General features: G+C 37.9%; 2 protein-coding genes across 6 annotated transcripts in view; one reads left to right on the forward strand and one right to left on the reverse strand.

The window, feature by feature from the left end:
- Window positions 1-14,168, reverse strand: part of Unc50 (Unc50 RNA binding protein) — a 254,965-nt gene that overhangs the window by 134,955 nt on the left and 105,842 nt on the right. The gene's annotated exons all lie outside the window — the stretch shown is intronic.
- Window positions 1-14,168, forward strand: part of LOC128686496 (beta-1,3-galactosyltransferase 1) — a 48,759-nt gene that overhangs the window by 18,650 nt on the left and 15,941 nt on the right. For all 3 annotated transcript variants that reach the window (XM_053773460.2, XM_053773459.2, XM_053773458.2), the window contains one exon: window positions 13,125-13,329. In XM_053773460.2, coding sequence (XP_053629435.1) covers window positions 13,135-13,329 — 195 coding nt within the window. In that variant the 5' untranslated portion in view covers window positions 13,125-13,134. The remainder of the gene's footprint in view (window positions 1-13,124; window positions 13,330-14,168) is intronic.

Genomic DNA, 14,168 nt, shown 5'->3' on the forward strand with positions numbered 1-14,168 from the left:
TTAGTTAGGTGGAAAACAACCGAAGACAGTTGATCACTGTTTGGTCAGCAATTTTTTTGCATGCATTACAAATTTCATTTAGCTGTATTGTGATGTCTTATATTTGGTTGATACTGAGCGGCATACAACACTAAACTAACCAAAGTTAAACATAAAATTGGTTGTAAAAGAGGAAATGACTGAAAATTCACAAACAGTCCAAATTCCAACAGTTGCTTCAGAGGATGGCATGTGTATTTCAACCTGTACTAGAATGCTTGTTTAAATATCATGGGTATTTTACACTCTGGCTTGGCAAGCTTGAAGACGAGTATTGTCATGCATTACTAGGTGCGTGAGACTTACACGACACTAAGAAACCATGTTCACCATCTTGAATATCTGAGAGCAGCAGTTGTTACTTCTTAGCAATTTTTTCCACTATCACACAAAAATTAAGCTTACATTTCCTCCTCAGCTACTGCTCTCTTCAGGTGTGTCCCTCTCGACAATTTCCCTCAAAATTAAAAGTCTCCATGGAAGATTTACATTTATAGTTGTTCAACAAACTTTATATACACAAGCACAAAATGAATAACAGTATGTTTATCTGAGGACAGTTGCTTCAGTATCTCCCAGGTACATGTTATATCTGAGGACAGTTGCTTCAGTATCTCCCAGGTACATGTTATATCAGAGGGCAGTTGCTTCAGTATCTCCCAGGTACATGTTATATCAGAGGACAGTTGCTTCAGTATCTCCCAGGTACAAGTTATATCAGAGGGCAGTTGCTTCAGTATCTCCCAGGTACATGTTATATCAGAGGACAGTTGCTTCAGTATCTCCCAGGTACAAGTTATATCAGAGGGCAGTTGCTTCAGTATCTCCCAGGTACATGTTATATCTGAGGACAGTTGCTTCAGTATCTCCCAGGTACATGTTATATCAGAGGACAGTTGCTTCAGTATCTCCCAGGTACATGTTATATCTGAGGACAGTTGCTTCAGTATCTCCCAGGTACATGTTATATCTGAGGACAGTTGCTTCAGTATCTCCCAGGTACATGTTATATCTGAGGACAGTTGCTTCAGTATCTCCCAGGTACATGTTATATCTGAGGACAGTTGCTTCAGTATCTCCCAGGTACAAGTTATATCAGAGGGCAGTTGCTTCAGTATCTCCCAGGTACAAGTTATATCAGAGGGCAGTTGCTTCAGTATCTCCCAGGTACATGTTATATCAGAGGACAGTTGCTTCAGTATCTCCCAGGTACATGTTATATCAGAGGGCAGTTGCTTCAGTATCTCCCAGGTACATGTTATATCAGAGGACAGTTGCTTCAGTATCTCCCAGGTACATGTTATATCAGAGGGCAGTTGCTTCAGTATCTCCCAGGTACAAGTTATATCAGAGGGCAGTTGCTTCAGTATCTCCCAGGTACAAGTTATATCAGAGGGCAGTTGCTTCAGTATCTCCCAGGTACAAGTTATATCAGAGGGCAGTTGCTTCAGTATCTCCCAGGTACAAGTTATATCAGAGGGCAGTTGCTTCAGTATCTCTTATTATATAGTACAGTTATCCTCTACAAAGTACAATACTACTGCTACTACTATCACCTCTGGCTTGATACACATGGTTTGAAAAATTCCTCTTATTTCAACTATCACTGTACAGCTGTAACAGTTACTATTATACAGACAGTCTTAATATATTATTCTGGCTATCATTGTACAGCTGTAACAGTTACTATTAGACAGACAGTCTTAATATATTATCCTGGCTATCATCGTACAGCTGTAACAGTTACTGTATGGCAGACGACAATCCTAACCCTTTCAGGGTCTGTCCCATAGATCTATGGCTTTACGTTCAGGGTCCAAACCGTAGATCTATGCCAAAATTCTAGCAGCGTCAAATTTAGCACGAGAAGGCTGGTAGGCCTACATCTGAGAGAATGGGTCTGGGTGGTCAGTGTGCACACCATAGAAAAAATCTGGACGCCCGCATGACATTGTGGGAACGCCAGCAAAGTAGCTTTGTTCATAGTGCCTGGCGGCAAGGAAGTTCTCACTCCCCACTCACTCTCCGGGCGAATTCTGACTCTCCTCTTCACAACTTACAGTTCTAAGATTGATGGAAGTGGAGCTGAAGACGAATTCTATGGTTTTGAACCATATGGTACCATTGTGCCATATGGTACAATGGTGCCATGTCATACAATGGTATCATATGGTACAATGGTATCATATGGTACATTATACCATATGGTACAGGGTACAGGGACCCTAATGGAAATAAGTCTGACTTTTTTGGGTTATCCTAGGTTCTCCAAACATATGCTGCTAAGTATGATATTCTGTGTAACTTTATTTGTGTATAACTAAATAAACTTACTTATGATGCCACATGCACTTGAGTAAGTTTATTCAGGTGTACAGAAATACAATTACGTAGATTATCATACATAGCAGCATACGTATAAAATCTTAGGATAACCCAAAAAAGTCAGTGACTTATTTCCATAGTTATCCCTGTATCTGTACCATATGGTGTCCTGTACTGTATGGTACCCTGTACCATATGGTACCCTGTGTCATATGGTACCCTGTGCCATATGGTAACCCTGTGCCATATGGTAACCCTGTACCATATAGTACCCTGTACCATATGCTACCCTGCACCATATGTTATCCTGTACTGCATGGTACCCTATACCATATAGTACAATGTACCATATGGTACCCTGTAACATATGATACTGTGTACCATATGGTCAGTAGGTGTTGGTGGCATGAGACACCAGCCAAGACTGAGTGAGTGGCGACACAAGCTAAATATTGACTCTGCAGTTTCCTAGACAAAGTGCTTTGTCATCCACCTCAAGGAACACGTCAAGTTCCTGTACACTTGTAAATATATAATAGAACATTACTAATATACAACATTTTTGCATATTTTTGTTGTAAACAACTATTGTAAACAAAATAATAATGAAAATATTAGTGTTTATTGTGTTGAATACAACAGTACCATATGGTACAATGAACGATATGGTATCATTGTACTGTATGGTATAATGTACCATATGGTACCATTGCATCATATGGTACCATTACACCATATGGTACCATTGTGTCATATGGTACCATTGTACCAAATGGTGCCATTGTACCATATGGTACCATTGTATCATATGGTACCATTGTATCATATGGTACCATTGTATCATGTGCCATTGTGCCATATTGTACCTATGGTACCATTGTATCATATGGCACCATTGTACCATATGGTACCATTGCACCCTATGGCACCATTGTACCATATGGTACTGTTGTATTCAACACAATAACCGCACTAATATTTTCATCATTTTGTTTACAATAAACTTGTAAACAAGTTTTGTAAGCAATATAATGATAAACAAATTAGTGCAGTTATTGTGTTGAATACAATGAGTGTACACTAATACAATATACATTATACTGGTCTCATAGGCCACAAATGTTATTAAAAAAAGAAAAAAAATAGAAAAGAAAAGAAAAAAGTATAAAAAATGTAAAATAAAAAAAATGAGATTTTGCGGAAGTCACTGATGTTGCTGCCACCCGGTCATTTTGGGTCAACTTCCCGCTGTTGTATCTCGGTAAGTACTGATCAGAAATTTTTGTTTTTTTGTCTTATTACCTTCACAAAAATATACTCTTTAATTCTGTAAGAAAAAAAATTTTTTTTTTGTTTTTTTCAAAATTTCTTGGACAGTGGAGCACCACTTCAGATTTTGGCCTTGGACCCTGAAGGGGTTAATAGCCAGGATAATATATCATCATACAGCTAAAACAGTTACTGTGTTACAGTCTTAATATATTATCCTGGCTATCATCATACAGCTTAATATATTATCCTGGCTATCATCATATAGCTGTAACAGTAACAGTTACCGTGTGAAAGTCTTAATACTACCTACGGTGCAGTTGATTACCAACTTCTACGTCAGGCTACACACTCCACCGCTCTTCAAGAGCTTAAGCTTAAAGATAAAAGATAAAGATGTTTATTTTGACAAATTACATGGTTGTACAGAGGAAATAATAGTTGGGTGTACATGCCAAAATCCCCTCTGTATGCAGAGCATTTCGGGCAAACTTGAAGATTACCTTAAGATTAGTAAGGCAATAATACATAGTTCTTATGGTCATTAGATGAGTTACAGTGAGTACAGTAGAACTGTATATTCTATTAGATAATGCTACATGGCTTTGATAGGTCTAGTAGATTTATTACACTATTGAATTAGTTAATAAAGATTACAGTATTACAATGTAACAATTTAAAACAATTTACAATATGATGTATTACAGTTTAGTACTATTTAAACCAATGAAATTTGGTATTACAATGGAACAATTTACATTATGATGTACTGTATTACAATCTACTACTATTTAAGACAATAGAAAAATAGACATGCTAATTTGGAAGTAGTAAGTGGTTGAGCATTCATCAGCACAATATGAGTAGCTTTTGAGAAACTGGTAGTGATTAGGTACGGTTTGTCTGGTTAATTTTAGGTGATGAGGTGATTTCTTATTAGGACCTTAAACTGATTTGCAGACAGGGGTCCTTTAGTGTGTTCTGGCAATGAATTCCAGATCTTCGGGCCTTTTATGTGCATAGCATTTTTGCATAGGGAGAGATGATCACGAGGGATGTCAAAGAGTGATCTGTGTCTCATATTGTGTTTGTGTGTTCTGTTATAGTTATCAAGAGGGGGGTTTACATTAGAGTATAGTGTTCTGTGTATGTAGCAGGCATAATAATAAGTGTGGATGTTTTGTATATTTAGCAAATTAAGACTTGAAAAAGGTGGTGTGTGTTGTCTGATGCAGGAGTTAGTAATCAATTGCACTGCAGCTTTTTCCTGGGTTATTAAAGGCTTAAGGTGATTTGCTGTGGTTGAGCCCCATGCACAAATACCATAGGTGAGGTAAGGGTAAGTGAGAGAGTGGCACAAAGCTAGAAGAACTGATTGGGATACATAGTACTGTATCTTTGAAAGGATGCCTACTGTTTTGAAGACTTTCTTGGAAATTTGCTGTATGTGTGTCTGAAATTTGAGACTGTTATCAAAATATTCACGCACATTATTGTGCCTACTATATACGTACAGTTAAACCTCTGTTTTTGTATGTCCTAGTTTTCGTAAGATTTGGTTCTCAATGACTTTTTTTGTCAAAATTTTGTCCCAGTTTTTGTACATCTGCTTGGTTTTTGTACAGTTGAAAATGGTCTGTACCAAACTCGTCCGCCTGCCCACGTGACTCAGCTACTCATTTCCTGGAATTGAGCGCCCACAAAAAGCATCCCATGCGTTTGTGACTCAGCCTGCCTTTGTTTCTTGTTGCAAAGGCATTGCAAGCCGTGTCTGCAAAATGTTCAATGACAATGTCTTGTCCCGTTTTAGGCAAATCTTAAAGAGACACCAGAAACAGACCTCTCTGAACAGATTTTTTGTGCGACATGCGTCCAGTGACTCTCGAGCTGGTCCTAGTTCCAGTAAAAGACAAAGAAGGGAAGTAACCCCGGATAGGACCTTGATACCTGAATTCCTTATGGACAGGGATTTCCCTTCCAAACAATAACCTCTCCTTCCTCTCCCTTCCTCGCCGTCTTCCATATGTCAACAAGAGTCTTCAATAAAGTTAAAAGTGATGTTAAATGTTCATTTATCCATTTCATTAGTCATTTTAAATTTATTTCTTATTGTTTTCTGTATGTAAAACTATAGTTATTCTCTAAAATATATTTTTTGTTAATATTTTTGGGTGTCTGGAATGGATTAATTGGATTTACATTATTTCTTATGGGAAATACAGTGGTCCCTCGTTTTTCGTAATTAATCCGTTCCTGGAGCCGTTACTATAAATGAAATTTACGATTTACGAATCAATTTTCCCCATAAGAAATAATGTAAATACAATTAATCCGTTCCTGACACCCAGAAGTATTAAAACAAAAAATTTTTTTACATGAAATATACATGTAGTACATAAACAATACAATGGGAAATGACGAATGAAACATTAACAGCATAACACTTACCTTTATTGGAGATTCTTCTTAGTGTATGGTAGACTGGAGGAGGAGAGAGTGGATTGTTTATTTTTTGGAAGGGGAATCCCCTTCCATCAACACCTCAGGTACCATTTGCTTTTCTGGGGTTGCTTCTCTTCTATGTTTCTTAATGCCACTAGGACCACCTTGAGAGTCACTGGAGTCCTGTCTCACAAAATAACTGTGGAGAGAGCTCTGTTTCTGGCGTCTCTTCAACACTTCCCTAAAATGGCCCAAGACTTTGTCACTGTACATGTTGCCAACCTGGCTTGCAACAACCTTGTTAGGGTGATGTTTCTCCATAAAGCTTTCCATCTTACCCCACATAGTAAAAATCTCTTTAATTTCTGAAGAAGGCACCTTCTTCCATCTCTCTTCCTCCTCCTCTGCAGCAAGATTCTGAGCTGCGATGTGTTGCTCTTCCTGCTGAAGCTCTTGCAGCTCCTCAGTGGTGAGCTCTTCACTGTGGTCTTCCACCAATTCTTCCACATCCTCCAAACTCACATCCAACCCCATGGAACTCCCTAGTGCCACAATTGATTTTACAACAGACATAGGCTCATTAGGGTCAGTCCCAAATCCTTCAAAATCCCTCTTGTCGACACAATCTGGCCACAATTTTCTCCAGGCAGAGTTCAAAGTCCTGGTAGTCACCCCCTCCCAAGCCATACCTATAAGGGTTATGCAATGGAGGATGCTGAAGTGTTCTCTCCAAAATTCCCTTAGGGTCAAGTGAGTGTCTGTGGTCACAGTCAAGCACCTGTGAAACACTGCTTTTGTGTAGAGTTTTTTAAAGTTTGCAAAAACCTGCTGGTCCATGGGTTGGAGGAGAGGAGTGGTATTCGGGAGCAAGAACTTTACTGTGATGAACCCAAACTCCTCGAAAATTAGGTCATCCAAGTTTGGAGGATGAGCAGGTGCATTGTCCATTACTAGCACGCACTTGACCCATGCCTTACTATTAGATTTCCAAAACACACACAATTTACTCTTCATAACATTGTTTTTCCTGAACACTCTGGGATTTTCAGAATGGTACACTAGTAATGGCTTCACTTTGAAATCCCCACTAGCATTAGCACAGAACATTAGCGTCAGCCTGTCTTTCATAGGCTTGTGTCCTGGCATTGCCTTTTCCTCTTGTGTGATGAAGGTCCTCTTTGGCATTTTCTTCCAAAAGAGGCCAGTTTCATCACAATTGAACACTTGTTCAGGTTTCAGTCCTTCAGCCTCTATCTTGTTTCTTGTCCAGACCAGAGCTTTGGTGAGATGGGTAAGGAAGAAGGATGGGTAAGGATAGAAATTTTGAAAAAGGGTGGGAGGGGGGAGAGAGGTAGGATATAAAAGGTAAGTGGCCCAACCACTTTGGTGTAATTTAAAAAGTGTACATGAAATTATAAGATATTCTTTAAGGGGTATAAGACTAACCCATCAGAGTCACATAGATATAACAGATATATAAGTACATGACTCTGAATTGGTAGTAATTATACAAGTTGCAATTGCTTTTTTTTTTTTTTTTTGCGATTGCACAACGGATATGTATGCGACAATGAAGGCAATAATTTTCTGGCCAGTTTATAGAATTATGTGACAATGGCTTCTTACAGGTGGTGTCCAGCAATAGTAAATAGCATAATTTTTACATTAGATTGTTATATAAGATGTCTCCCTAATTGGGGGCGATGATGTTCTCAGTATACATAGAAGGGTTCTGGTGTTACCCAATCTTCTTCATCAGGGAGGTTGCTCAATATCATGGGTCGATGGGAATCATCTTTATGTATAAAACGACGGACCCTCTGTGGGAGAGTCATTCTTTGAGTCCTGTGAGGAGGAGTATTGATGATATAATCCGTGGTATTTACCACTTGTATAGGATGTTCTCTATCTGGCATGTATAGTTCTTGCATTGTATAGAGTTGTTTCTTTTTTAGGGTGTCAAGGTGTACATTTATGGCAGTAATATCTTGTTGTATGTGTAAATCTGCCATTTTAACTCTGTCTCTCCTCCTGGTATCGGTAATGAAGCGAAGAGCTCTATTCTATGTACTCCTGGAATTTATGCACATATTTTTCAGCTGCCTTGTGGTCCGAACTGGCAGCCTCACCATGCCTTACCACACTGTGTATGCCAGTACGGTTCTTAAATCTCTCAAACCAGCCTTTGCTGGCCTTAAATTCACTCACATCACCACTATTTGCAGGCAATTTCTTTACCAAATCTTCATGCAACTGCCTAGCCTTTTCACAAATAATCGAAGTCATAAGAGTATCTCCTGCTAATTGTTTCTCATTTATCCACACCAATAATAACTTCTCAACCTCTTCCAGTACTGGTGATCTCATTTTTGTCAGCATAGTTACTCCCTTTGCAACAACAGCATCCTTTATTTCCTTTTTCTTGGCCACTATGGAACATAAGGTTGTGTAGGGTTTCTTATGCATCCTGGACAGTTTGGCCACACTTGTACCACTTTCATATTGTTAATGATGGTTTTCTTAAATTAAATCATATTTCTCACCTTCTTTACCACAGGCTTGGCACTAGGAGCTTTCTTTGGAGCCATGGTAGCTTATTTAGTACTTGCAAGCACTAAAATAAATGGAATATTATGAAATATTTCACTGGAGCACGTGAGGGGACCTTCGCTCACTGGTAAACAATGCCAGACTGGCTGCCGCCCCGGCTCACGCCGTGGGTACGCATCCCGGACAAACTATGACTCGCGAGTCAACCTATGAAAAGCGAGTCCATGTTTATACGAAAATACCCCTATGATTGGCGAAATTTACGATTCTGGGAACTACGAAAAGTGGGGGACCACTGTATTGCTTCAGTTTTCGTATGATTTGGTGTTCGCCAGATATTTTCCAGTGGATTAATCACGAAAACCGAGGTTCCACTGTATACAGAACATTATACTCCAATATAAATCCTCCTTTCAAACTTCTCCTTGACAACTACAACAGAACACATAGGCACAACACAAGGCACAAAACACTCTTTGACATCCCTTGTGTCCATCTCATACTTTGCAAAAATGCAATACACACATAAAGGGCCCAAGGACCTAGAATTCATTGCCTGAGCCTTCAAAAGGTCCCCTGCCTACAAATCAGTTTAGGGCTCTACTTAAAAATCATCTTATCTCCCAAAATTAACTATATCAACACTATGCTAAATCATATAGCCAATTTGAAGCAACTCAAAAACTCCTGAAAATGTTGATGACTACTTGATTAACTAAATGTTAAAACAGCCTCTCCTCACTTAACGATGGAGTTCCGTTCCTGAGACTACGTTGGTAAACAAATTCGTTGCTAAGTGAGGAGCATACTATAATGGTAGTGAGTTTGTGTCAACCATCTTTGATATTGTTTTAATATCACCTTTGCAGCATTTTTAACATTTCTGGTATATTTTTAAATGTTTATACAGTTGAGTACTGTATATCATAATAAACATAATAGAGGAAATCAGCTCTAATATATATTGAGTATGCATACTGGTAAGAGAGCCCATTGTAAGTCTAAGGCGTCGTTAAACGAGTACGCTGCTAAGTGAGGAAAGGCTGTACATACTTGTAATTGCACTATGATAATAATAAAATATAATATCTTTATTTCTACAAGTACAGTGGTACCTTGACTTACAAGTTTAATTTGTTCTGTGACCTTGCTCATAACTGAATTTGCTCGTATATGAAATCAAAATTGTTCCCTAGGCTTCCTCAGCTTATTAATATCACTCCAAAGCTTTTTCTTATTTTCAGCAAAATTTGTTGATAACATCTCACCCACTCTCTCATTTGCTCTCTTTTTACATTGCTTCACCATTCTCTTAACCTCTCTTTTTCTCTCCATATACTCTTCCCTCCTTGCATCACTTCTACTTTGTAAAAACCTCTCATATGCTAACTTTTTTCCCCTTACATTCATCATTCCACCAATCACTCTTCTCCCCTCCTGCACCCACTTTCCTGTAACCACAAACTTCTGCTGAACACTCTAACATTACATTCTTCAACCTACCCCATACATCTTCAACCCCATTGCCTATACTCTCACTAGCCCATCTATCCTCCAATAGTTATTTATATCTTACCCTAACTGCCTCCTCTTTTAGTTTATACATCTTCACCTCTCTCTTACTTGCTGCTTGTATTTTCCTTGTATCCACATCCTCTCTAAATGTTTCTCCTACTTTAGCATTTAGGTCCCCTACCAGTTACTCTCTCACTTGGTTCAAAGGTTCCTATACAATCACTTAACATCTCCCAAAATCTCTCTCTCTCTCTCCTCTACACTCCTCTCTTCTCTAGGTGCATACATGTTTATTATGACCCACTTTTCACATCCGACCCTTATTTTAATCCACAAAATCCTTGAATTTACACATTTATATTCCCTCTTCTCCTTCCATAACTGGTCTTTCAACATTATTGCTACCCCTTCCTTAGCTCTAACTCTCTCAGCTACTCCTGACTTGATCCCATTTATTTCTCCCCACTGAAACTCGCCTACCCCCTTCAGCTTTGTTTCGCTTAGGGCCAGGACATCCAACTTCTTTTCATTCATAACATCATCGATCATCTCTTTCTTATCATCTGCACTACATCCACGCACATTCAAGCATCCCAGTTTTATAAAGTTTTTCTTCTTCTGATTTGTAGTAAATGTGTACAGGAGAAGGGGTTACTAGCCCATTGCTCTTGGCATTTTAGTCGCCTCATACGACATGCATGGCTTACGGAGGAAAGATTCTTTTCCACTTCCCCATGGACAACAGAGAGAAAAAAAACAAGAACAAGAGCTATTAATAAAAAGAAGAAAAACCCTAGATGTGTGTATATATATATATATATATATATATATATATATATATATATATATATATATATATATATATATATATATATATATATATACACACAGGAGGGCCCCACTTATACGGCAGGTTAGGTTCCAGGCTACCGCCGTAAAGCGGAAACCGCTGTAAAGTGGAACACCCATTTTTTCCACTTATAAATACATACAAACAGTAGATAACAAGTTTACACTAACATATATTAAGTTAGCAATAGAACCAGGCATCAAAAAACAATAAAAAAGTACAATACACACATAGTGCACTCATTACTTACCTTAAAATATTTATAGTCTTAATCTAGGGTGAGACAAGTAGTATTTATTGTAAGAAATCAAGTGTGGTATGTATGGTAATAGCCAGGCTACCTTACCAGGCCACCCCACCCACACATACTATTCTATGATATTTAAGCATCCCAGAGCGATAAAATGTATATAAAGTTCACTCATTACTTACCTTAAAATATTTGTAGTCTTAATGTAGGGTCAGGAGTAAGTAAATGAGATAAAACGAATAAATGAGAGAGAGAAAGAATGAGTACATGAGAGGGGACAGGCGCAGAGTTATGTAAACAAACCAGGCGAACGTAAGTTTTGTAAACAAACGAAGTGTACACGTCTGGTTTGTGTACAAGTTACATTGTGTACAGGTTGTCTTTACATTGATACGGTAGAATTAATAAAGAAGAACACTCCCATTCTCATGTAACATCATTTTGAGAAGAAATGAAGCTCTGAGTGAAGGCAATGGAAATAAGTCCCACTGACTTTTTTGGGTTATCCTAGGTTCTCTACACGTATGTTGTTATGTATGATAATCTATGTAACTGTATTTGTGTATACCTGAATAAACTTACTTACATACATACGAAAGGAATAATTTTCTACAGTTACCCCCAGTAACACATTTTCTCTTATGTTAGATTAGAGAAAATGTTATTCTTGCCATCACTTGTACAAGTTATGTGGCTCCCACATCTTATATTTATGTTTATTTATTCTATTGTGGGGTGTATTTATCATCTTTTTATGTTATGTATCGTGTTTATTATATAATTTTGAAAAAAAATATCATGGATGGATTAATGAAAATGTGTATATTAACGTAATATACGACATTTAATGAGACTCGGTGAGTATTGTTATTATTATCATTTCAAATATGGCGTCACTTGTGCAAGTCGTCTGCTACCACATCTCACATTTATGTTTATTTATTCTACTGTGGGGTGTATTTATCTTATTTATATGTTATGCATCGTGTTTATTATATAATTTTGAAAAAAATATCATGGATGGATTAATGAAAATGTGTATATTACCGTAATATACGACATTTAATGAGACTCGGTGAGTATTGTTATTATTATTATTATCATTTCTAATATGGCATCACTTGTGCAAGTCGTCTGCTACCACATCCTTCAACATTATTGCTACTCCTTCTTTAGCTCTAACTCTATTTGAAACCCCTGACCTAATCCCATTTATTCCTCTCCACTGAAACTCTCCCACCCCCTTCAGCTTTGTTTCACTTAAAGCCAGGACATCCAGCTTCTTCTCATTCATAACATCCACAATCATCTCTTTCTTATCATTTGCACAACATCCACGCACATTCAGACTTCCCACTTTGACAATTTTCTTCTATATATATAATATATATATATAATATATATATATATATATATATATATATATATATATATGCATGTGCATGCTTGTGTAGTGTGACCTAAGTGTAAGCAGAAGTAGCAAGATATCCCTGTTATCCAGCGTGTTTATGAGACAGAAAAAAGGCACCAGCAATCCTACCATCATGCAAAACAGTTACAGGTTTCTGTTTCACAGTCACCAATTATGTTTTGTAAATTGATCTCCCTATGTATAGCCTCACCATCAATACTTCATTTCTTTTGATAGGTAACTTGATAAAACAATTCTTCAATGAGTGTTTGAGAAATGCCACTGATTTATTTGAGTTGTGAATGTCTGCAAGAGGCTTGTTAAAATAGTGTAAAAGATTCAACATAAAGCAGAAACAGTAAAACACAGTTAGGAATGTACTACCATGAAGAATGTCACATTGCATTATACCCAGTAAGAATAAAACACTCGAGTACCACTCATTAACTCGTACATATTTGTTATTTCTTTAGCTTGCATCACATGACACTGGAGCCAGTTAAAGCCACCAAGTCATGTAACAACAACAGCAGCAAGGTACAAGTACTGATCCTTGTATCATCTTCGATACCGAATTTTGAAGCCAGACAAGCAGTGAGGAGATCCTGGGGGGCCAACTTGCCATCTCTGTGGCCTCTAGTTTTCTTTATTGGAGCTACCACAGATGCCTTACTGCAGGTTAGTCACTTTCTGCAACTTTCTACTCATCACTGAGTCTATATCCTGTGGTTGTGTGTGAATCACTTTATGCATGACCTGCATAGATCTGTCTAGCATTTACTCACAGACATCAATACGTCTCTATTAAGGACACAACCTCATCATCAAGACCAATGGATACTGGAGCACCACAGGGAAGTGTCCTTGGCCCTCTGCTCTTCCTCTTATACATCAATGATCTTCCAAATGTATCACAACTTAAACCTATTCTCTTTGCTGATGACATGACTTATGTCATCTCCCACCCTAATCTTGCCTCACTCAACACTACTGTTAACACAGAGCTAGCAAAAATATTGATCTGGATGACTGCCAATTAACTTACATTTAATACTGACAAAAGCGTCTACATTATGTTTGGGAACAGAACAGGTGATGCCCAACTGAATATTATGATTAACAACACTCTATTGCTAAACATCATGAGGGCAAATTTCTGGGTCTGCACCTTGACAGCAACTTAAAATTCAACACTTATATCCAACACATAACAAAAAAAGTATCCCAAACAATTGGAATCTTCTCAAAGATACATTATTACATACCACAATCAGCCCTACTAACACTATACTATTTGTTCATCTATCCCTACCATACCTGTGCTATTTGTGCCTGGGGATCAGCAGCAGCAACCCACTTGAAGCCAATAATAACCCAACAAAAAGAATGGAGTAATAATTATCATGGAATCCAGTGCTAGTTAAGCCTCCTCCCCCCCACTCTTCAAAGACCTAAACTTACTCACTGTACAAAATATTCACACCTACTACTGTGCAATGCACATTTACAGAACCACA

The sequence above is a fragment of the Cherax quadricarinatus genome, chromosome 17 (genome assembly GCF_038502225.1).
Source record: "Cherax quadricarinatus isolate ZL_2023a chromosome 17, ASM3850222v1, whole genome shotgun sequence".
Classification (NCBI taxonomy): Eukaryota; Metazoa; Arthropoda; class Malacostraca; order Decapoda; family Parastacidae; genus Cherax; species Cherax quadricarinatus.